A 25,674-nucleotide genomic window follows, 5' to 3' on the forward strand; every position below is an offset into this window, starting at 1 on the left:
CAGCGTCCAACATGTAATAAACAACTAATGAAGGCAGAAACCGCGGTAGCTTATTGGTTAGAGACATGGAATCGCGACGACAATCATTATAGTAGCCTAAGTTCGATACAGTGGTGCGTGCTTTTGCAACACACATTATTCCAATTTTATCGGCAGTAGACAACCTACTTGTATTGAAGTGCCATAAAACGCCAAACCAACCCAATACATTCCTCTGAATAGAAATTCCTTTTGTACTGTTTAGATATTTATATATTTAAATTTGCTACACAAATAGTTAAATAACAAAACACGAATTTCAAGTCCGGGAAAAATCGGTATATGTCTTAATACCCTATGTTAACAACTGGATTTAAAGTTGTCACAGTAGAGTGTTGCACAAATAGACGTATATGGTAATAAAACTTCTCTACTCATACGACCCAGTTCAAAAACCGTTGCTGCTGATATATATATGTTCTCGTTCATGAGTGTTTATAGTGTCAATAAGATGTCAAACTGCCGAATAAAATATCGTGCAATAGGGATAGTGCTGGATGTGGGGATATTCTTGGCAGGTGAGTAAAAATAAACATATAATTATGTATAGACTGCCACAAGAATATTTTCTAAAAATATTAAACTGGTTGTAATTTTTATTATTTTTATTTAAGTGACCGGTTGATGTATACAGTTTAGACGGGGTATTTATACAAAAAGAAGTGGAAGCATGGGGTGAGGGTGACATTAGGCTGGTGGTGGAAGCTATTGAAGTTACTGTAGATTTGAGCAGTTATGATAAACGACTGGTGGTTGATCAACAAATTTGAACGCTTGTCACTGAAATAACTCCAAGCTGTTTTGAATGTTTTTTTGTTTATTTTCAGTGCAGGGCGGGTAGATAAAATGACAATTGGATTGTATGAAATTTCGGAGAAAAATAGGTGTTAATGTTCCAATTGTTATTATTTGTTCCTTCTTGTGCCAGTATTCAGATTTATGGTGCTATATTTCTGGTTACTATTGGGGAGAGTTTTCTTACAACTGAATTTACGATATCTTCAATTTGTGTACGAAGGGAGACTCAATCCTAGAATGACCATCTCATCATTCGTAGAATTTGGCGTCACTCCATGCTGTATGTGAGAACCATGAGATATGATGATGGCGGAAGTGACGCAAACCACTCGTGACCAAACCCAAAATCCAGCTGTGGAATGTCTTCTTAGGGAACATTAGGAAGAAACACTTTTACGCCTCCATGTCAAATTTAGAGTTTGATATTCTATGTTAGGGCATTGCGGGAAGACTAATTTTCAGCGCAATTCTAACCATCAGCCGCACTCTTTAGCGTTGGGCATCCTGTGAGACCATCCTCTGTCCGTCCGACAGTCGTTGCCATATTTCCTCCTGAACCACGGCTTTGAGATTACCAAACGTCAAACTTTGTAGTTTTCATGCATGCCGTTATTAGAAACTACCAACAGAAAGGATAATATTATTCCCTTACTTGACAAATATACCCGAACGCAGATTCATCTTTGACCAGAATGATGGGCTTGCACATATTATTGCACATAAGTGACATTTGCTGTTTTACTTTCAATCAGTTGTCTTCACGTAACAATGAACTTATTTTGAACTATTCCATAGTTTGATCCGGAAATTGCTTTATATTTTCGGATATTTACACAGTTCGCCAGAACATGACTCCTAAGCGGTCGATGTCAGATATTCACGTAGGACAGTGGAAATCGGATTTTAATCAGATTGCACCAATGTAATCTCACAGGTTATAGTTATAAATCGTTCCATGCAGGAATCGAACCCAGGGCGCTAGTAGCGGTAATTATCGCGGCATGGGTCTTATTCCTTATTGGAACGAATTATAAGTCTCTTACTGTTAGATTATATGTATGTAATTAGGTATCCATTTCTTTTATAAAACCATGCATCCTAACATATAATGTCGGGTCAAGTGATAGGAGATTTCGTCTTTCTTTGTTATATAGGTGTAAATGTATCATCCTAATTTAATGTGTATACCTTGCATTTCTCAACATAAATCCAGTGGATTTGTGTGCATAGCGTTGAATTCCGTTTATATTGATCCAGGGTTCTATTGAATCTCGAGTCTTTACTATTAACAATTAATTGTATACGGTCAAATTTTGTAATTTTGTTTGATGATTATTTTAGACGGACTTCCTCATTTATTTACTCTGTCTTGTCTTAATTTAGTTGCGATCCTGTCGGGATTGTTGGGTTTCAACAAACTAGGGATAAAGCCTGTTGTCCGGGGATTCTTCTGCGATGACCAGAGTCTGATGTATCCATATAGACCGGACACTGTGTCCACAGAGCTTTCGCTTATCCTGAGTGCAGTGATACCAGTGATCTTGGTTAGTATGTTACGTTATAATTGGCTATGGTTAAGTCTGAGTTTTTCCCATACACGGAGGGGGTAAAAAGTGATAGCGGTGTCCGTTGGTCCTGTCCCGTTGCGTCACATTCGACTTGTACTTCTTTTCTGCTTCGTAAGGTTTAAAGGACATAGTGGATTAAGATCAAATTTGTTATTGTTCTTCAAACTGAAAAGACCTATGTCAAGTTCGATTTTTTTTTTTGTGTTGGAAGTAATTCTAACAGAGTTATGGCCCTTGTGTGTCTCAGAACTGTGTTCTTAACTTGCTTTATGGTGTCGATGCCATCTGTTTCATGTGAATAAATTTAAAGCTTTCCTAATGTGTTAATCCCATTTTAAATGGACCTTAGATGGGTTTGCATGAAGTGAAGAAAGTAGGAGTCAAAGGATCCCAGGTGATTGGACACAGGCCATCGAGGGTTCTCCTCATTTGCTGATTTATAGGCATGATTATACTAACTGATCCAAACAGATGTTTTTGCATCTTGTTGCTGTCCCTGAGGAAATCTTCAGTAGCTTTTCACTGATTTATTCCTGGAGATTTCCTGACTAGTGGAGACTATTACTTGTATTTAACAGCAGCAAGATTAAAGCCTAAATAGAAAATAAAATGTTTTAGTTCATTCTGTGTGCTTTTGAAAAAGGTGCAAAACTAGAAACGTGACAGTTCCGGAACTGTCTGTTGCGATAAAAGTTCCACTAAAAGTTCCATTTTTTTTTTTTTAAACAGATGCGACTATTTCCAGAAAATGTAAGATAACTGATGCTTATATTCTGATACGCTGTGTCCATGTTATTTCCTACCATAAGTAAGACAGACTTATCGTATCTGATCTTCCAATTAAAACACTGGATTTTATTATAAATTTCCAGGTGAATGGATGAAAACCTGAACTCTTTCAACGTCGTATCTAATTTGATGTTTTGATTAAATGCTTTTAAAATTCCAGTTCTTTCTAAATGTTATATCCAACTATTTTCGTTTCTACGGTACTTATTCATAAAGTATTAAACGTGTTTTTCTTTGTTTTCTTTTCTTCATTCATTTGCGAATGTCGTAAGTTTTGAAAAAAGAATTTGGTTGAAGTTGGTTCTCGATTACATAGAAATAATTTGACTGATGCAAGAACCGAACCAGATACATCTTGCTCTGCAATCTCACACGATACGCTGTAAAATATATATTATCTGTAAATATAATTATATGTCAAATAATATACCTTTACACACACACACGCACACACATATACATCATATGGCGACTAACAATCCTTTCAGGTGCACTGGATCCGGCAAGGGATCACGTGCATCAAGGATTGATTAAGATAAATGAAATAAACTATTGCATATATATATAACTATATATATATATATATATATATATATATATATATATATATATATATATATATATATATATATATATATATATATATATATATATATATATATATATATATATGTATATATATATATATATATATATATATATATATGTATATATATATATATATGTATATATATATATATATATATATATATATATATATATATATATATATATATATATATATATATATATATGTATATATATATATATATATATATATATATATATATATATATATATATATAACTATATATAACTATATATATATATAACTATATATATATATATATATATATATATATATATATATATATATATATATATATATATATATATATATATATATATATATATATATATATATATATATATATATATATATATAGTCAATTAGAAGTCATGACAGCAGAAATAACTTATGGATTTTATCTTGATCATTCGCTTATATCATTCATGATTCAGGTTTGCCTATTCGCATCTGTTGCAGACCCAACAGCGAATATGTTTTTTTTTATTATTATATGAAAGAGTACATAGTTCTGCTAATGTAAAATGATGCTCTTGTAATCTAGAGTAGTTTATAAATTTGGAGAATTGGCATTTTCATTCCTCAGAGTTAATTAGTTCATTATCTTCATCTGGTAGTATTTAAATTTCTCTATTGTCCAGTCTGTATTAGTCTTTGATTTCGAACCATCATGTATCGCTAAACAAGACACTGTTTGTCTGGTATGTTTTAAATAATAAATTTAATTTAAATGTTTCGATCCCCCCCCCCCGCACACACACGCACATACACACGTACGGGATGTAACAACACACGAAAAATAAGAATGGTTTAGTCTGTTGGTGGCAGGCATCGTGTCAAATGCATCCTCCACGCCTAAAAAGGAACGCTCTTTCATCACACATATATCTTCATTAGATGCAGAGAGTTGCCGATGTAGACACAAAGTGATTTTGCGACACTTGTCTTGAAAACAGTAGTCTGTTACAAACTAGATGCTATAAAACCTGAAGAGAAAGATTTATAGGAAATTACCTGAAGTGATAAAGAAGAAAAGAGGAAGAAAGTAGGTTGCAACGTTGCAAGATTTTCCAATTTGATGAAAATATCTATACAGCTGTTAGGGACCGACCATTTAATTTTCCTGGAGCGGGCCTGGGATTTTCTTTCGAGCTGTAATTTTGTTATTTTCTTTTATCTCAAGATAAATAACTTTTCAATTAATATATGGTATTATAAAGTTTTGTTTTGGCTGTAAATCAGACCAATAATATTATTTCAATCTTATTAATAGCCCACCCACCCCGCAAGAAATACCAGCCCCCGCTCCCCCCGCCCTCACCCTATCTCCCCCGCAAGAATAGTATATGGTTTCTCCTTTTATCATCCATGTTAATATATTTATATATTATAAAAAATATAAATTACAATTCCATTAAAACTGTATCGCAAAATCCAATATTACTCAAAAAATGGTTTCTAAAAAATAACTTGACAAACGATCCCGATCACAATATATACTTCCGGCTGCGTATGTTATGTCATATATTTGCCGGTCACAGTGTATATGTCTTAGTTCTTAGAATTGTTTACCTAGGCCTAGTTTTGAGACGTATATCTCCTACCTGACATGCGGTGCACTCGTGAATCAGTCTAGTAAAATGGATCACTTGAAACTGAATAGGCAATCCAGGCCATTATGGCTGAAACGCATGCGTGAAGTCGAGTTTACATGCCAGCAAATTATAGGTCAGTAGCAACCCTGATTTTGAACCCGTGATGAACCCTGCAGTCAGATTTTATATAAAAAGGTATGAAAAGAAGTACTTAATTCAAGGCGACACTTGATGACTTTAAAAGCAAAATGAACCCTACGTTTGAACAATATGACAGATTTTACATTTTAAGGACAATATGACATGTTTCACTGGACAACAAATTTTTACAAAAGTCATGTTACTGAAATAAAATTAGTCAATTCTTATCAATTTTTATGTGCTGAACACGAATATGACAGTCAAATTGCAAAATTGGCTCTAGTTTTTTTGTAATCTGCAAGAAATTAATGTTTACATAACGAAATGCATTCCAATAGTAAAAGGTCAACTGTAATAGCCTACCTATAAAAAATCAAGTCATTGACTACATCTTAGATTTCTTCGCCTGTCTCTTGTACAGCTGTTCGGGAGCATCTCTGAGGAGTGTCCAGCAGTAGTCAGCCAGCATTGTAGTGGACCATTTTCCCTGGTATCTTTGTTCCATTGTTGCGATATCTTGATAAAAACGTTCGCCGTGTTCATCACTAACAATACCACAGTTGCTAGGAAAGAAATCCAAATGGGAATGAAGGAAGTGAATCTTTAGAGACATATTGCAGCCAAGTTTCTTATACTTCATCAACATGTCTTCTACTAGTTCCTTATAGTTTTCTGCCCTAACATTTCCGAGGAAGTTTGTAGAAACTAGGCGAAAAGCATTCCATGCTTGTTTCGCGTCACCTTCCAGCAAGTTGTTGAACCGGTCATCTTTGAAAAGCTCTCGAATCTGAGGACCCACAAAAACTCCCTCTTTAATCTTTGCTTCGCTGAGTCGAGGGAATTTTTCATGCAGGTATCGGAATGCTGGCAAAGTCCGGTCAATGGCTTTCACGAAGTTCTTCATCAAACCTAGTTTGATGTGAAGGGGTGGTAGCAAGATTTTCTGAGCCTCAACCAGAGCTGGGTGTTGGATATTCTTCTCTCCAATGGCTACATTCTGCCTGTGAGTCCATTCCTTCCTCATGTAGTGCATTTCCCTTGCTCGGCTATCCCACTCGCATAAGAAACACATGTATTTTGTATATCCTTGCTGCAGTCCCATTAAAAGGGCAACTACCTTCAAATCACCACAGAGGTGCCAGCTGTACTTGTTATACTCAATGGAATTCAGTAGCTGCCTTAAGTTATCGTATGTCTCTTTCATGTGGACAGCATATGCTACTGGAATAGATGGAAGAATGTTTCCATTGTGCAAAAGCACAGCCTTGAGACTCAGTTTCGAAGAGTCCACAAATAGTCTCCATTCTTGTGGGTCATGAGAGATTTTTAAAGCATTCATGAGGCCCTCAATATCGGAACAGAATATCAGATTACTTTCCTTTCTGAAGAAAGGCTCCAATTACTGGTGGCGCTTTCGATATGCAGTAATTGTGACATCTTCTTCTAGAAGATTCCATTGTTGGAGACTTGATCCTAGCAATTCTGCCTTGTTCTTTGATAAGTCCAAATCACGAATCAGGTCATTTAGTTCTTCCTGTGTTATTCTGTGTGGGGTTGATGATGCACCACAGTGAAAATCTGGATCACTGCATGCTGATGGACCAGGAGAAGAACAGGTCGACTCACCTTTGTCTTCGTCAGATGAATCAAGAGAATATTCTGCTGGAGGTTCTGGAATAGGAAGTCCCTCACCATGTGGAACTGGTCTCAATGCAGACGGAATGTTTGGGTAGACTATTCTCGACTTCTTTCGCTTCGTTATTCCGCCGGAAAGAGGAGGAACCAAGCAGAAGTAACAGTCATTTAGGTGGTTGCTTGGCTCTCTCCACACCACTGGGACTGCAAACGGCATTGATGACCTTTTGCAATTCAACCACTGTGAAAGCTGTGTTGTACATGTAGCACAGCATATATGCGGAGCCCAAGGCTTGTCTTGGTCACCAACCTTGCATCCGAAGTAAAGATGATATGCCTTCTTCACTTGAGAATTGATACTTTTCTTCTGGTTGGCAAATGTCACTTCCCCACAAATATAGCAAAAATTGTCCGCGGTATTAACACACTTTCGAGGCATTACTGTTCTTTATTGTACGTAAATGGATAAAATAATAAGTTTTATGTAACAGTAGCTTGAACTGTCTCGCACAACGTCTAAAATATTTTAAATGCTGAACCTATCTGATTGGGCTTTATATAGTACACTGCTTACGTCAGCTTCAGCAGCCGCCTGGCATTAGTATAATAGGCCTACACATGTATAGTACACTGCTGACGTCAACTTACTTCAGCAGCCGCATGGCATTAGTATTGCATTGCATCAGAAAATGATGCAATCAACTGTGGATGATGTGAGCATGATGGTATTATGCAATGTTACATCATTATTCCGGATGTTGCTGCAGTCCTACTGGAGAAATTTACACAGTGAAACATAGAAAATGAGGTATATGAATATCTTCAAAACGAGAGCCAATACAAATTTTTCACGGTTATATTCGTGTTCGGCACACCAAAATACTACAGATTAGGGCCTTTTCAAGTCAGTAATGATTTCACTGTTGACCAGTGTTTGTAACAAGAAATTACCACACAACTGCGAATGAAGTTAAATGAAAAGAATTCGGAAAAAATGCAAGTATCTTAGATGATAAAGTGTAATGACAAAACATTCTGCTTGGCTCCTTTAATACAAACGGAGAGAGAGAGAGATTCTTGGTTTTTGGCCCGTTAAACAATGCAAGAAGGGCATATCAAATGTCATGTAAATGCATGGTTAGCATGGACGAGTTTACAATATCATTCGTATTTATCATTTATTTGAACTCGGATAATTTGACTCGGATCATCGTAAGTCACGAACGCAATTCTTTCACTTAGCAAAGCACAAAACTACATTTGTCTTTCTACATCGTCATGCATACCCATTTTACTACCAGGCTTTAATTAGATGAAGAAACACTGAGTACCGTATGTGCTCAAGTATAAGATAGATCAAACAGCAACACTGCATAGACCGAAATCTGCCGTCGGATTGTGCCTATAGAGTCTATACAGAACTTTTTATATTCACGTCAGCTGCTGCACACACAATTACATTGTTCACACAACTACGAGGCATCTTTGCTCACTTTGGCTAAACATAAATGTGTCCCTTTGCAAATTCAAACACTGTCATATAAGAGAGCAAGACATTGTTTAAGTTCTAAAGCTGATATAAGGCAATTTATTCAGCGAAGTGATGTAAGCTTAGTTATTATTGCATCATCCATGTCTTTTAGGAATAACATTATGCAATTTATTTCATGTATGACGCAATACCAGCTTCAGATTGTAGTATTCATTGTTTTGCATAAAAAGCATGTACTGTCTAAACCCAGTCATAGATTTTTTTTGTAGATCCAGTCAATGATGTATTTTAGTCGTTTCTGGTTTAAACTGAGATCCCTTCCCTTTAGAACTCACTTATCCTCGGCCATTCCCAAGTCGAGGGTCGTATATACTGACCCACTTTCATATCTTTAAAACTAGAGCCAATCAACAATTTTAAGCATCAGTTTCGTTCTCAGTGACCCAGAACTAGTAAAGTTTGACTACATTTTTTTAGGAAGCATTTTGGCTGTAGACCAGTGTTTTAAGGGAAAAGAATGTTCCATGTTTTCGTCACTGAGAATCCTGGCTATTAAAAAGAAAACTGTATATCTGAGGTATTGTTAAACAAACTTTTAACGCCCTTCATTTTTGTATATGATTTATGTTTAGAATACGGGATGGAGTGTGTAGTTCGGCTATACTAAGGTGTGCACCTATGAAAAGACGGCAGGTTCCGCTTGGTCATTTATGCTTTCTGTGCATAAAAGGTAAATTGAAGACAAAACTAGCTGATAATTTTTTTTTTGTGTGGATATCTTTTATAATTTATGTATCGTTCATTCACATGCTTTATTGGCTACTCTGGTACAATGTACTTTTCCTATGTTAGTAACTGCTCTAATCTGTGTTCTTTGGACTAGTTGAAGTTCTTTATTCGAGTACATGGGATCAGCTATTTTGATCAGCTGTATGTTTTAGATAATCGTTCACGATTTCCGTAATTACAAAATGTAAGCAAAATTTCAGTCGCAGTATATGAAAAGTAGCAAAGATGTATAGCATTATTCATTTCCCTATTCACAACCTTTTTCGGCCAAGGGCCAGATTGCATTTTCTAAGACCATTCGAGGGCCGCAAACACTAATTTCTTTAATATAATTACTGTTCACGGGCCAGATTTTTGTGTTGTTTTAATTTGCCCTAAGGGTCAGACAGAACACGTTCGAGGGCCGAATGCGGCCCGCGGACCACGGGTTATGCACCCCTGCACTCACAGCTCTTAAACGGATCCTGTAAGATACGGATTAAAACGCTGTTCCCGGTGGGATAAAGCATTTCTTTTATTCGGACTAAATTGCACTCCTGTATTGACATTTAACCCATGTTCTTCCTGAATATTTTAATTAAATCTTGGACATCATTATCATAACAATCTTTCACAACACGAATTTAGCTTTCCACACAAAGCAGTGATATTTCAAGCATTGTATTAATAAGCTGTCTTATTTAGGAATAAATAGATGAGTGATTCACCATGCAATGAAATGAAACTTAAATTCTAGTTGGAATCTAATGACGCCTAAGATCAAAGTAGGACTACAGTGTAAAGGGTCCCTAAATTAATCCGATAAATCAGCCCCCCAAACCTGTACTGATACAACTGTATTCCAACTCATAAATCCAGGAAGAATAACACAACCCTGCCTCCTGTGGCCACTTCTAATTTTTGTGACTACACAAGGCTGTGTTCCATCAGATGCACCGATCAAACTGATGCGACTTCCACTCAGTTGCTACTCCAAAGTTTTGGGTGCCTTGATCACGTGACTCGAATGGACCGTTCCTAGAATTTGATGTGTTATGCACAATATTGTTTGCACTAATTACACGATTTAATGATAATGTGAGATCAGACAACAAGCTCTCCAGTACTATCAGTTCAGGCTTGGGGGTTAATTTATTGGACTATCCCAGTAGCCCTTCCTTTTCTACTTTTAAAACAAAAAACTATTCATAAACCATAACACAGGTATTACCGTCTATAAATAAACGACCTTTTTTGGAAATTCGGGGTTAGGAGTTAAGCTTTACTTAAGTGGCTGTTAGTAGCAATGTAGAACACCAACATTACTTACGTAGAACACCAAAATAAGATTTAAACCAGTTATGAAATCCAGTATGTATCATTTTATAAACATATGATGACATAAGTTGGTAGAATATATCAGATATAGTGTCAGATTGAACAATATCATTTTTGTTGACGAATCTTTGAAAGAGGAAATAAAACCGTCTTTCTTGAAATGTTTGATCTGCTAAAACACCTGTAGTAAAAACATGTTTTGTTTTTTTTAAAAAAAAAACGTATCAGGTTTTTTCATACTGACGTTTATTTGTCTTTATCTTACCACCAGATGGCGGTTATTGAAGGTGTCCACCATTACCAGTCCAGACAAAAAGGTCAAGGTTGGAATCATTTGAAATACGTTACTACATGTTACAAGACGATAGGGGTGTTTGTTTTTGGAATGGTGCTGACACTGTTTCTTGGAGAAATGGGAAAACTGGTTGTAGGGAGACTGAGACCGCACTTCTTTGATGTCTGCAAGCCGGATTATAGTAAAACAGACTGCTTTAGGAACAATTTTTATGTTTACGTCAACGTGGATGACCAGTTATGCACGGGAACAGATTTATCTTTAATGATAGATGCAAGGTGAGACGTCTATGTTTTTGTATATAATATTGCCCTATCCTGTCATCCGTGTATTCATTCATTCATGTTACATTCAGTGTATGTAACATCTCGGCTCAGATGTAGTACCATCTAGTTTAGGGATATATTTTAGAGTTAGCATATTCCACGTGACCTTTCTTGATTCCTTTAATCAACCACCTCTTTTTAAATTTTGATATTATTTTACTGCTGTGTAACTTTAATTTACTGATTTTGTCAGTCAAAGATATAGGCAGCACTGCTAAGTGAACAGAGTTTTCGTTTCCTCAACACGACATTTTGTGTGATGGAAAGTTTTTTTGTGACGTAACGACGTACTTGAGCCTTTGTGACGATTCAAACTCCAGTTCACTTCGCACAGTCTTAGTATGTGGTTTCGTATCACTGATTTTTTTTAAAGCATAACCGATCACCATGCAATGGGTGGAAAAGGATACAATTTATGCACATGGTTTCTGTGTAAAAAAAAAACTGTCATGGCAATTGTCACTCAGTTTTACAATTGTCACGAACTGTGACGGAACTAGTATGAGTATCTTTACCCTCTTTCATGTGTGTTGACCCCCCACCCCCGGCATAAATCCCAAACTAGGCTTTCTAGCCTCTTTTTGATATAAATTATCTGAAACTTTCTCTTGCTCAAGACATGACGTGCATAAAACTGTGAGTTCCAATGAACGATCTTGACAGGACAGAATGTGGAGAATGGGTGGCAAGTCCCTGAAAATGATGGCTAATTGTAACTCATCGTCGCAAGCCACTGGCGACATTCAGCTACGCTCCTTTGTCACCCTGTGGCAGCCTGTTTTTCATTAAGTATGCATAAACACGAATACGTCATTAACAACACAATGTAACAATCCCTTTACATCGATGAATGTACCAGCTTTATCGATCGATAAGTGATTGGAAAAGAAACTTAGATTCGATCATTTTCATGCGGAATGAAATGTCCTATTGGATGACAATGGCGAGAAAAACATATTCGCGCTCGAAGTGACTAGTTAGGCATATTTGTAGCGTATTCATTGAAAACGAGAAAATCTCCTCTCCGACGGCCACTGGTGACAAAAGGGCATATCAGATTAACGTTTGTAGCTTGCGACGATGATTTGTCATTATCCAATTCATTTAGTGTATTTACTGGTTGGTTTCGTCAAGAACACTTACAGATATAATAATGACATGTATCATCCTCGCTCACCATCGCCCCCCCCCCTCCACCCCCACCCCTAACAACGGGAAAGGTATATATGTACAGAATGATTGATGTACCACTAACTCGGGTGCAAATGGTTGGCTGAACTTTTTCTGTTGGCTAGCTATGCATCAATTTTTGCCGGCTGGCATGTCGCATACATCATTAAGCGCTTCAAAAAGTACGACGTTAGATTTTATGCGTTTTATTTGAAAATAGTTGTCCATTAAAATTAATAACTATCGAGTAGAGAGTTTTCCGAACAGTCTGCTCGTTAATCTCTCCCACAATCCATGCATAAATCAATGAGTTCAAATATATCGGTCATGGCCAGACTTAGTGTTTGTTAAATGCCTAAAAATTAAGATATCATGTCTCTTCACTTTCATTTTCACGGTTCATTTGACTCAGCGTTCAAGCAATTATTTTTTTACGTTCCATCACTGGTCTGTTTTGTGCCAAAAATGTACAGATGTAATTTGACATTAAACAATAAAACTGTATTTCTTGTGTTAACCCAAGATTGACAAAAAAAAACATTAGAACGTGGACATATTATAGAACTACACTGATTGAACAGTACGAAAAAAGGAAGTACCGGGGGAGGGGAATTTGCCCTCAGGCTACAGGCCGTTTTAAACATTTCTTCATTAATTTATGTAACTCCGTTTTATTATGTCCAAAACGAGGCTAGGTTAAGCGCATGCTGGACATACATAGATGACACATAACATATAATACATTAGATATTAGGACAGTATGTCAACCATTTTCAGCAAGACAAAATATGTAGGCAGTGTAAGAAGAAAGAAAAGAAGCCACGAAGAGAGACAGAAAATATAACAGCAAGGACATATATATAATACCAGTATATATGGCAAATATTGTCATTATTGGATAGCAAATATCAGAGCATGCATATATAGGCATAATTATTCACAAAAATCGTCATATATATATATATATATATATATATATATATATATATATATATATATATATATATATATATATATAAGGGCTCAATAAGAATTTCTAAGCACTCGTCCATGGCACGAGTGAATTACAAGACCTACTCGTCCCTCTCATCAATATAATGAAACACAGTACACTTCTCCGGTATACTGATTTCGTTTTTACCTGTTGCAAGCTTGATACTTTAATAGGTAAAACTTACGAAATATTAAGTTTCAATACATGGCTCCTTCGATAAACATATAACAAGAAACAAGGTTGGCAAGTCCAGAAATTGCAGTTGCACATAGAGTCCATGATTTCGTCGTGGAATTCATATTTATGATGGAACCTTTCCGTAATCAAGGTGTCCTAATTTTCATTTTCGAAGAGCTATCACACATCTTCCAGAGTTTTGTATGGGAGAAGTCTGGAGAAAGACAGTGGCCAAATTTTATGATTGTCGTGTGGTTGTTGTTACGTTTTCCCCACGTGACCAGCATTTTCAAGGCTGTTGAGCTTTATTAATGCGTTGTCGCGCCAAAGTAAAGGTACCAGCAGATATTTTTTTTAAGAGCACGTACGTAATTACTTTTCACAAGAAAATTGTCATTAACGGCATTTTAGTGGAGAACTCCTACCGTCTCACAGTTTCCACCAACGCTCGTACTAAATGATTTGCGAGAGTCATACACTCGCGTGTTTGAAGGAAGGTTGCTTATAGGGCAAAAGAATTGGAACATTTAAAGGTCATTTTCCCATCTAGACTTCGGCCAGTCCGTTGTCGTATCTTTATTATCCGCTTTATAAATATATTTTAGCAACTCGTTTCGCGTGAATGTTGATGGGAAATGACCTATCGCCACTTATCAGTCATGCTGATCAAGTACCAATCGGCGAGCTTACAATTAGACACCTGCAGGAATTGCTTTCGTCCGCCATTTTCCTCCGACAAGCTTATTGTGGCAATAAAGAATTGATTATGATAAGTATTTACAATGTTTGCTATGATTTGTTGATTTCTCGATCGATAAGTGTGAAAAGAAGGCAGTGAGAGCCTTGTAATTCTGGCTGTCGATATCCAGATCGTCTAAATGGAGGATTTAGATTTATTCCTTTCCCGAAACAGAGACAAAACTTTGATGGATAAATACTTTTTGTGGTCGCGTGTTAGATCAGCTGAATATGGAAACATTTGATGGCAATTACAACATATTTGAGTGCATACAAATATGTAGAAAAGCATGCCTTGTCGATGGCTTAAAGGAAACAAAAACAATTGAAATTGAAAAAATATATGTAACAATAAACGTTTCTATAATATGAGTTGAGACCCCCCAACTTTGTGACTTTGATGTATATTATTTTTCTTGTATAGAATGCACTGAACCCCAGACTGCATTATTTTAAAGTTTGAAAATTTATACTTTATTGTTGGCTTGTCCCAAAAACAATGATTTATCGTCTCGATCTGTCAGACACTTGAGTGACTCTTTACTTTTTCATTGGGCTGAAGGAGGGGTGAAGATACAAATATGTAATAATAAAGAAATAGAAAACAATAGTTTCAGATAATTATCTGCCGATATATTAAGCACGCATTTACATGTTTACATTAACATACATCATTGATCAAAATTCCATCTGACGAATATAGTAGAACTTTAAAATTATTATGTACAACATCATACTTCTAAGCAGTAATTATTTACGATTTTGTTATTAATTTTTAATTGATTTACTTCCAAGGCAGCATGAACATAAGCCAGATAAAATTAATAAGGATAAGATTATATACTAAATACATTAACATCTTTTGGAGCGAATTTTCTTGTACATGAATAAGTTATCAAGCAGCTTTAAAACTAATTTGTATTACTTACTGAAATATGCGAAATTAAACTACAAATATAAATATTGTCTACTGCAGTATAATTTATGCAACTTTGAAATTTTACATTTTTAAGAATAATACAAATCATTTTCAATAACATATCACTTAAGCTGAAATATATTTCTTTGCCAAATACTGCATGTTTGTCAGAGGTTAGCAGAGCCTCACGTCTTGTGATTTGGTATTCGGAGAGATCTATCATCGCTTGTAAGGTCAACTGGCTTAGACACTTAAAATACTATGAAAATGATTCGGCAATATTTGTCTTGTCAAAAGTAATTGCAAACTTATAGGAATATCTGCTTATATTTTCCCGTTGGCATGACAATGTAAGAATAACGCTTTAGTCTTGAAAATACCGGGTACCTGGGGTAGCTGTAAGTGTTACATTGCTCGACCACAAGGAAAATCACAAAAATGTTGACATCCTCTGTCTCTTATCTTCTAAAACGTTTCACTTGTAAAGATGTGCATAGCCCATTGAACTGGAAACCTTTTGCACATCACAATTTCTCTCGCCATAATTATTGAAAAGTGACTTTTGTCAGAAATGGAGAGCTAGGAGTGAATTTGCAACATACAATGTTCATAATATTTACCCATTTCAGTATCAAGTTTACACGGGGTACCTGTGCAAAGAAAAAAGGCAACACAAGTTGTTTCCTTTGCGCATGCTCTTGACCACAACGAAATCGTCAAATTTGACGAGGATTATTTATAACTGAGGTAAAACAAATGTTACCGATTTTAAACTTCATCGCTTGTGAAGGAGAGTATGCTGTCTTTGAATTTTCGAGATTCGAATCTGCGTCTGCTTGGCCCAGGGATTATATATATATATATATATATATATATATATATATATATATATATATATATATATATATATATATATATATATATATATATATATATATATATATATATATAAAGAGAGACAGACAGAGATAACGGTTTAAGATTTGAACACCAATTTTTATACGGCTGCAAGAAAATGTCTGTCAGTCACCATCTTCTAGATTGCCATATTCTAAATGCTTTTACTTCTAAAATTTGATATTCCATTGTTTGTTTCCAACCAATTTTGATGATCTTTCTTATCGTTACACCTCCAAAAGGGAAATTCATATCAACATGGGGATTTCACCAGAAGACTTCTTATCAGGTCTTGTTGGTCCTAAATTAAATCAATCTGACATCCATTTAATTTAATTTAACTTCATTAACCTCTTAATTTAACTTAATTATTTTAACTTAATTTAAAAATCTTTTTATTGCTGAAGAATATTAGAGACGTCTTCAACACTCCACAGATAAAAAAAAAAGAAATGATCTTACCCTAAATTTATGGAAATTCTTTTCAGACAGTAGAACTTCAGTCCGTTTGAGAGACTCTTGCTTTATTAAAAGCTGTGTACAAAATTGTTTTTCCTCTAATGTCCGACAGAAGTATTTCAAATATAAGTTTATCAGTTATTGCATATTAAGATCAGACACGTATATTCTCAAAAGTATATCATTGTTCGGTGCGTATATATGGATGTTTTAATATTAAGATAGCCTCTTTTACTATTCTAACTTATTCCAAGTCTTTTAAAAATGAATTATTAAATTTCCATAAATTTTTTAATTTCATATTGGAAAACTATCTACATTTTTCCAAGAGAATGAGCAAAGTTAAATATTTCCCTTTACATTAATTATAAAAGTGCAGTCTGCCTTATTTGACGATGTTACTCTTTCTCCAAGTATACCTATATAAACCTATAATATGTGACTTCGATACATCAACTGATTTATTTTATATATATATATATATATATATATATATATATATATATATATATATATATATATATATATATATATATATATATATATATATATATATATATATATATATATAAGACATATTCTTTTGTTCCTGAATTATTTAAATTATTATAATTAATATTATAATATCTATGTATGGATCCATTATAAGACTGAATTCTTCACCAATTATAAGAAATCAATTTTAAAATGCAGCATATCTATTTTAATATGTTGTAAGTCCATACATATTTATACGTTTAAGTTTGCGGTTTTAGATTGTTATGTTCATGTTATGTTTTGCATAATTTTGTACGTTAAAAGATGTTTTTGTTATTCTTTTGTGAGCCTTAAATTTCAATTTCGAAGTATCAAACTGGGTAAATGAAATAAATTTTAACTATGAATAATAATACACAAACGCGTGCGCACGGACACATGCACGCACGTACGGTATTGTCTTTACAGATACAGTGAACAAACTACTAATAAAACCTTTTTTCTTGCAGAAAATCTTTCCCATCTAACCATGCATCTGCAGCTTTCTTTGGATTTACTTATTTCATCGTATGTATATTCATGCTGTTTTTTGTTATTGCTAACCTTAAACTCTTTCGTATGTATATTCGTTGTTTTTTTTTTTTTTTGTTTTTTTTTTGTTATTGCTAACCTTAAACTCTTTCGTATGTATATTTGTTGGCTTTTTTTTGTTATTGTTAACCTTAAACTCTTTCGTATGTATATTCGTTGGGTTTGTTTGTTATTGCTAACCTTAAACTCTTTCGTATGTATAATCGTTGTTTTTTTTTGTTATTGATAATCTGAAACTCTTTCGTATGTATATTCGTTGGTTTTGTTTGTTATTGTTAACCTTAAACTCTTTCGTATGTATATTCGTTGGTTTTTTTTGTTATTGCTAACCTTAAACTCTTTCGTATGTATATTCGTTGGGTTTGTTTGTTATTGCTAACCTTAAACACTTTCGTATGTATATTCGTTGGTTTTTGTTTTGTTATTGCTAACCTTAAACTTTTTCGAATGTATATTCGTTGGTTTTTTTTGTTATTGCTAACCTTAAACTCTTTCGTATGTATATTCGTTGGGTTTGTTTGTTATTTCTAACCTTAAACTCTTTCGTATGTATATTCGTTGTTTTTTTTTGTTATTGCTAACCTTAAACTCTTTCGTATATACATTTTTTTCTTTTTTTTGGTTATTGTTAACCTTAAGCTCTTTCGTATGTATATTTGTTGTTTGTTTCTGTTATTGCTAACCTTAAACTCTTTCGTATGTATATTTGTTGTTTGTTTCTGTTATTGCTAACCTTAAACACTTTCGTATGTATATTTGTTGGCTTTTTTTTGTTATTGTTAACCTTAAACTCTTTCGTATGTATATTCGTTGGGTTTGTTTGTTATTGCTAACCTTAAACTCTTTCGTATGTATATTCGTTGGTTTTGTTTGTTATTGCTAACCTTAAACACTTTCGTATGTATATTCGTTGGTTTTGTTTGTTATTGCTAACCTTAAACTCTTTCGTATGTATATTTGTTGGCTTTTTTTTGGTTATTGTTAACCTTAAGCTCTTTCGTATGTATATTTGTTGTTTGTTTTTGTTATTGCTAACCTTAAACTCTTTCGTATGTATATTTGTTGGCTTTTTTTTGTTATTGTTAACCTTAAACTCTTTCGTATGTATATTCGTTGGTTTTGTTTGTTATTGCTAACCTTAAACACTTTCGTATGTATATTCGTTGGTTTTGTTTGTTATTGCTAACCTTAAACACTTTCGTATGTATATTTGTTGGTTTTTGTTTTGTTATTGCTAACCTTAAACACTTTCGTATGTATATTCGTTGGTTTTGTTTGTTATTGCTAACCTTAAACACTTTCGTATGTATATTCGTTGGGTTTGTTTGTTATTGCTAACCTTAAACTCTTTCGTATGTATATTCGTTGTTGTGTTTTGTTATTGCTAACCTTAAATTCTTTCGTACGTATATTCGTTGGTTTTGTTTGTTATTGCTAACCTTAAACACTTTCGTATGTATATTCGTTGGTTTTGTTTGTTATTGCTAACCTTAAACTCTTTCGTATGTATATTCGTTTGTCTTTTGTTCTTCTTAACCTTCTCCAGCCTGTAAATGTTATCTATTTCGCTCACGATTTATCAAGGTCATGTAAAAATATTAATTTATTCATTAGTTTAATTATTAGGGTAAATATGTAGAATTCATATATTGCATGACGTGTACACAAACACATAATATTGTTTCTTTTGTCGTCATTCTAATAGGACGTCGACCATCCACCATCATTTTGCAGATTAGTCCCTGTAACAGAACTGCGTCATTTTTTGCTTCGATCGTTATTTTCTAAAAATTTCATGATAAATACACCAATTATATAAAAATGCCTTTTATCTTTTTGATTAAATATTCAAAATAGTCACATTTACATAAATGCCTTCATCATAGCTATTAAAATATAAAATTTATTTCAGAAAACTTAAACCAAGTCATCATCTGCCATTGTTACTGCATGAAAAGCCGGTCTAAGCAAGGCCATTTTTTGCGTGTTTGATAATGGAGTTGATTGTTTGTTTTTTTTTCTTCTTCAGATCTATCTGCAAGTTCGATTTATCTGGACCAGGATACATCTATTCCGTCCACTGCTGCAGGCAGCATTCATGGGAGTTGCAATGTACATAGGGCTCTCCCGTATACTGGACTACAAACATCATTGGAGTGACGTCCTAGGTGGCGCTGTACTCGGAAGCATAGTTGCAGTTTTAATTGTAATTTTTCACATTATCATGCCCTCACGCTTTTCGAAGAAGTGAGGATTATGTTTGTCCTGTCCATCAAAACGTGCTTGCACATACCTGCAACTGTCAGGCCATGCAACTCATCTTACTGTGTATAAGATAAAGACTTGAATTTTGGATAACATTGGGAGTTGGTGTGTGTGTGTGTGTGTGATTTGGATTTGTAACGTAGCTTTAATAATTTTTCCGTCATATCGCTACGATGTCTGCAGTGTGGCAGTTTATAGTGATATCTAGCACTGGGGCATCATGCTGCAGACATGTAGCATGATGTCCCACCCAGTCACATTATCCTGATACCAGGCCTACCAGTTCTAACACTAACCCTTACTACCGCAACGGTGGTCTAGTCGTTAGAGCGTCCGCCTCAGATGCGGGATGTTGCGGGTTCGAACCCCGGCCGAGTCATACCAAAGACTTACAAAAATGGTACTAATAGCTGCCTTGCTTGGCGCTCAGCATTAAGAGTTAGTGTTAGGACTGGTCGGACTGGTGTCAGGATAATGTGACTGGGTGGGGCATCATGATACATGTCTGCGGCATGATGCACCAGCGCTTGACATCACTATTAACTGCCACACTGCAGACATCGTAGCGATATGACTGAAACATTGTTAAAGCTACGTTAAAAATCCAAATCACACACACACACACACACACACACACACACACACACACACTAACCCCTTAATGCTGATCCCCTAGCGAGGAACATTGCGAGTAAGTGGTCGGCATATGTTCTCCTGGCTTTTGGAATTTTTATCCATAAGCGCGGTTGCGGAGTTTAGAGGGGACGCTTAAATACATATCTGTGAAGGCGGGCATGGCGATAACTGAGAAAAGCTTGGGAGGAAAGCTACGACATCGCATACTTATATTAAATTTTAAAAGGGAAAAAATGAAACGTGACAAGAGCTTGTGTTGTTTTTAGGACACGAAATAGGTCGCTGTTGCTCTGCCCCATGCTTGGTTTCATCTTCTGCACATTTACTATCATATACATGTGTGCAGCTTGGCTGCATCTCAGCCATTCATTCTTCATAATCCTAGGAAGCAGGTTGGATCGAGTTTCATATCACACATCCCATGAAGAGAAGAGAGGGATACAAAGGGTCTAACTTTATATGTTCATTTGCATTATTTGTACTTTGTAGGCTAAGTTTATGTGTATAGTTCATAACCATACAGGTATTTTTGCACTTTGTATACACCATGATATACCTCAGGTATGGGCGCCCGCAGGATTTTTTGCAGGGGGAGGGGTCAGGATTTTTTTGCGGGGGTGGGGGTGGGGGAAGTCAGTCAGTCACGGCCGGGGGAGTTAGTATAGTAAGCAGTCTGAAACTAAAGCTAATATTTACTAAGCCTTTTGAACAGAATCTTGTGACATATTTTCAGCTATTTTTACACGATTAAACTTGTTGGAACACACACACACACACACGCACACACACACACACATGCAGTATGATTTCCGGGGGGTCACGTGACCCTCCTTGACTTATGGTGTGGGCGCAAACGACCTCAAGGCATGGAACATGATGACAAAATGTTTACTTCACGTTGACCTAGTTTCCTTTTTGTTGGCTTAGATTAAGTGTTTTCTGTTTGTTCCTGACCACATAAGGCTTTTGGCATGCCATGTACCTATTGTTATGCCTAGATTCATGAAATTTGATTATTGAATGCATCTTGATAATTACCACACTGCCATTGTAAAAATAGGTCACCATGTCCCATATTCTACTCTTCAATGGCTTTGTTCTTGGACTGTGTTGGAATTTAATTTCTCAAGGACTGTTAAAGCAAGATTAATGAAACTTAATTACAATATGCATCTTTGTTAATACTGCTACCTGCCATAAAATATTTCACCGTTTTGTTGTATTTGTTGAAGTTTTCGCGTTTACTTCATGATGGCATAGGTTTTCAGATTGCTTCATTCATACTATCTTTCATAGACATGGATCTTGGTTCTACATTCATACTATCTTTTATCGAAATGGGTCATGGTTCTACATTCATACTATCTTTCAGAGACATGATCGTGATTCTACATTCATACTATCTTTCAGAGACATGATCGTGATTCTACATTCATACTATCTTTCAGAGACATGATCGTGATTCTACATTCATACTATCTTTCAGAGACATGATCGTGATTCTACATTCATGTTATCTTTCAGAGACATGATCGTGATTCTACATTCATACTATCTTTCATAGACACGAATCTTGGTTCTACATTCATACTATCTTTTATAGACATGGGTCATGGTTCTACATTCATACTATCTTTCAGAGACATGATCGAGATTCTACATTCATATTATCTTTCAGAGACATGATCGTGATTCTACATTCATACTATCTTTCATAGACATGGATCTTGGTTCTACATTCATACTATCTTTTATAGACATGGGTCATGGTTCTACATTCATACTATCTTTCATAGGCATGGATCGTGGTTCTACATTCATACTATCTTTCATAGACATGAATCGAAGGTCTACATTCATACTATCTTTCATAGACATGATCGTGATTCTACATTCGTACTATCTTTCGTAGACATGATCGTGATTCTACATTCGTACTATCTTTCATAGACATGGATTGTGGTTCTACATTCATACTATTTTTCATAGACATGAATCGTGGTTCTACATTCATACTATCTTTCATAGACGTGGATCGTGGGTCTACATTCATACTATCTTTTAGAGACATGGATTGTGGGTATACATTCATACTATCTTTCAAAGGTATGGATCTTGGTTCTACATTCATACTATCTTTCATAGGCATGGATCGTGGGTATATATTAATGCTATCTTTCATAGACATGGATCGTGGTTGTTCATTCATACTATCTTTCATAGAAATGGATCGTGGTTCTACATTCATGCTATCTTTCAAAGGTATGGATCGTGATTCTACATTCATACTATCTTTCATAAACATGGATCGTGGTTCTACATTCATGCTATCTTCATAAACATGGATCGTGGTTCTACATTCATACTATCTTTCATAGACATGATAGTGGTTCTACATTCATACTATCTTTCATAGATTTGGATCGTGGGTATACATTCATGCTATCTTTCATAAACATGGATCGTGGGTATACATTCATTCTATCTTTCAGAGACATGAATCGTGGGTATACATTCATACTATCTTTCAGAGACATGAATCGTGGTTGTTCATTCATACTATCTTTCAAAGGCATGTATCGTGATTCTACTTTCATACTATCTTTCATAGACATGGATCGTAGGTATACATTCATGCTATCTTTCAAAGGTATGGATCGTGATTCTACATTCATACCATCTTTCATAGACATGGATCTTGGTTCTACATTCATGCTATCTTTCAAAGGCATGTATCGAGATTCTACATTCATATTATCTTTCATAGACATGGATCGTGGTTCTACATTCATACTATCTTGCAAAGGCATGTATCGTGATCCTACATTCATACTATCTTTCATAGACATGGATCGTGGTTCTACAATCATGCTATCTTTCATAGACATGGATCGTGCGTCTACATTCATGCTATCTTTCGTAGACATGGATCGTGGATAGGTGATGCATCTTGTACGTACACTCTTACTTCAGAGAGAAGCCTCTGTGACCTATGATTCATACTTCAGTGATTTTGTTGCCATTTTGTGTTTAAGTTCATTTCTTGGGTATTGTGCTTGTAAATGTAATGAAACTTGTTAATTTGATTTATCTGTTAGTAATGGATACTACAACCACTTAAGGTCGCCTATGTTGATAAAGCTTTTGAAATAATGTTAAATCCGACATTTCGTATTTTTTCGAAATATTTTTCTAATAAATTTCGAGGAGTTAATTTCAAGCTGTTTTAATATCGAAATTTCACATAGGATTGAAATTTTTTGTTAGAAAATGTTGTTATATAGTCTTTTTTGAGTATTAATGATTTTATTTATTCAGATTTGATGCGATACTCGTAAGTAATACATGGTATTCCTGTCTTTTTGCAGGTGCGTTTCGTGTCATTGTTACCGTATCACAGGAATGGTAGCGACGAACAATATGATATAAAATGTACAGATGCCAATAGAATACACACTGACAGAGATAGACTGGGGTCACTGGAAATGAAAGAGCAAGTGTGATACAATTCAAGGATCTTTCTTAGCTAATTGTAAATAAGAATTAATGATTTGTTTCCATTATTTGTTGAGTGTTTGTTTTACAGCCTCTGAGAAAATAGATCGAAATAGTTAAAAAAATGGAGAGTTCATGACAGGATTGAAGGGACAATGCAGCCTGAATGGAAAGATTTTGGGGGTTAATTTTTGGGGATTTTTTCGTTTTGTTGATAAAAGTTTGAATCTCAATTGGAGCTTTTGGATTGGCTGATATGAGTGTTACGTCATACTTAGCGATTCTGTCGATGACACGAAATGTTTTCCATGGTGTAAAATAAATACATGTTCTTTCCATGCTACGGTAGACTCCTCTCATAAAAGCAGTTTGCAAAGCTTGAAGTTTCGACCTCAAAGTTTTGTGATATATATATCTTAATTGCTTCACAATGAATGAATTGAATTTTTAAATCAATGACTTAAAACAAGTCTATCTACAGAAACGTTTTAAAGTAAGATTTTGCATTTGATTTGAGATTTTATTTGTACTTGTTTTGTAAATGATATTGTATTTATTTACTGAACTATACATTAAGTCCCTAGTTTTCTAGGCATTTGTTAATGTTTTAATCCCTAAAGAAAAATACGATTGTGAAATCGCAAAATGTGTGATCCTTGTTATAAAAGGATATTATTTAATCAAATTTGCATATTGCACAATTCGTTATCTCTTGTACATAATTCGTTATCTCTTGTAAGAATAATAATTTTCTGTAAGATATTGCATTTATGTAGCTATTTTATGTAGCTACATGCCGTAGATACCACTAGAAGTATATAATTTGTAAATATTTATTCAGTTGTTGATTATAGTGTATCTTAGTCCAATAAATCACCCCACCCCAATCGGTGTTGATACTAATGAAAGTTATTGTAGGCCTGATGTCACCTGTTCATTAAAATATGCAATTTTGCTGCATACATATTTTTCCGGAACAAACCTGCGTATATTATAGACACATACCGGTAATTGATAATAGCCATGTCTAGAGCGCAATTCAAAATGGTCACAAGACAGAGGGTTGTGCTGTTCCACGTGGATTTACAAGTCACCAAACATTATATTTGCTCCGGAAATATAATTTACATGTCACCAAAAGAACCTTTCAGCAGACGATAGTTCCATAGCGTCGACAAACAACGGTCAGTTTATAAAATGTACACCGATGTGTGCAGCCAAAATTGGCTGCAGATTTTCACAGCTTTTAATGAATAGGGGATATCGATCCCTAAACCAAAAATCAATGTCATCACTGGGGAGGGGCTGATTTATCGGCCTAAGTGCCCGTCTGATCTTTACTTTCACAAACTTTACCACAACGTTCTTAAATATTTCGATCTCAACATTTATATATTGAGACAGTGTATTTGATATAACTTAAAAATAAACATTTCCAAACGAA

The 25,674-nt window shown here is 34.9% G+C and overlaps 1 protein-coding gene across 1 annotated transcript; it reads left to right on the forward strand.

Moving 5' to 3' along the window:
- Window positions 1-436: 436 nt before the first annotated feature.
- On the forward strand, window positions 437-25,674 carry LOC149790142 (phospholipid phosphatase 2-like). Its single transcript, XM_089973403.1, has 6 exons — window positions 437-557; window positions 2,221-2,381; window positions 11,063-11,364; window positions 17,753-17,810; window positions 19,864-20,040; window positions 24,104-25,674. Exons 1-6 carry the CDS (start codon window positions 455-457, stop codon window positions 24,236-24,238), a joined length of 936 nt encoding a protein of 311 aa, XP_089829529.1. The 5' UTR covers window positions 437-454; the 3' UTR covers window positions 24,239-25,674.

Source organism: Sinohyriopsis cumingii, chromosome 10, assembly GCF_028554795.1.
Source record: "Sinohyriopsis cumingii isolate HCF-2022 chromosome 10, ASM2855479v2, whole genome shotgun sequence".
Classification (NCBI taxonomy): Eukaryota; Metazoa; Mollusca; class Bivalvia; order Unionida; family Unionidae; genus Sinohyriopsis; species Sinohyriopsis cumingii.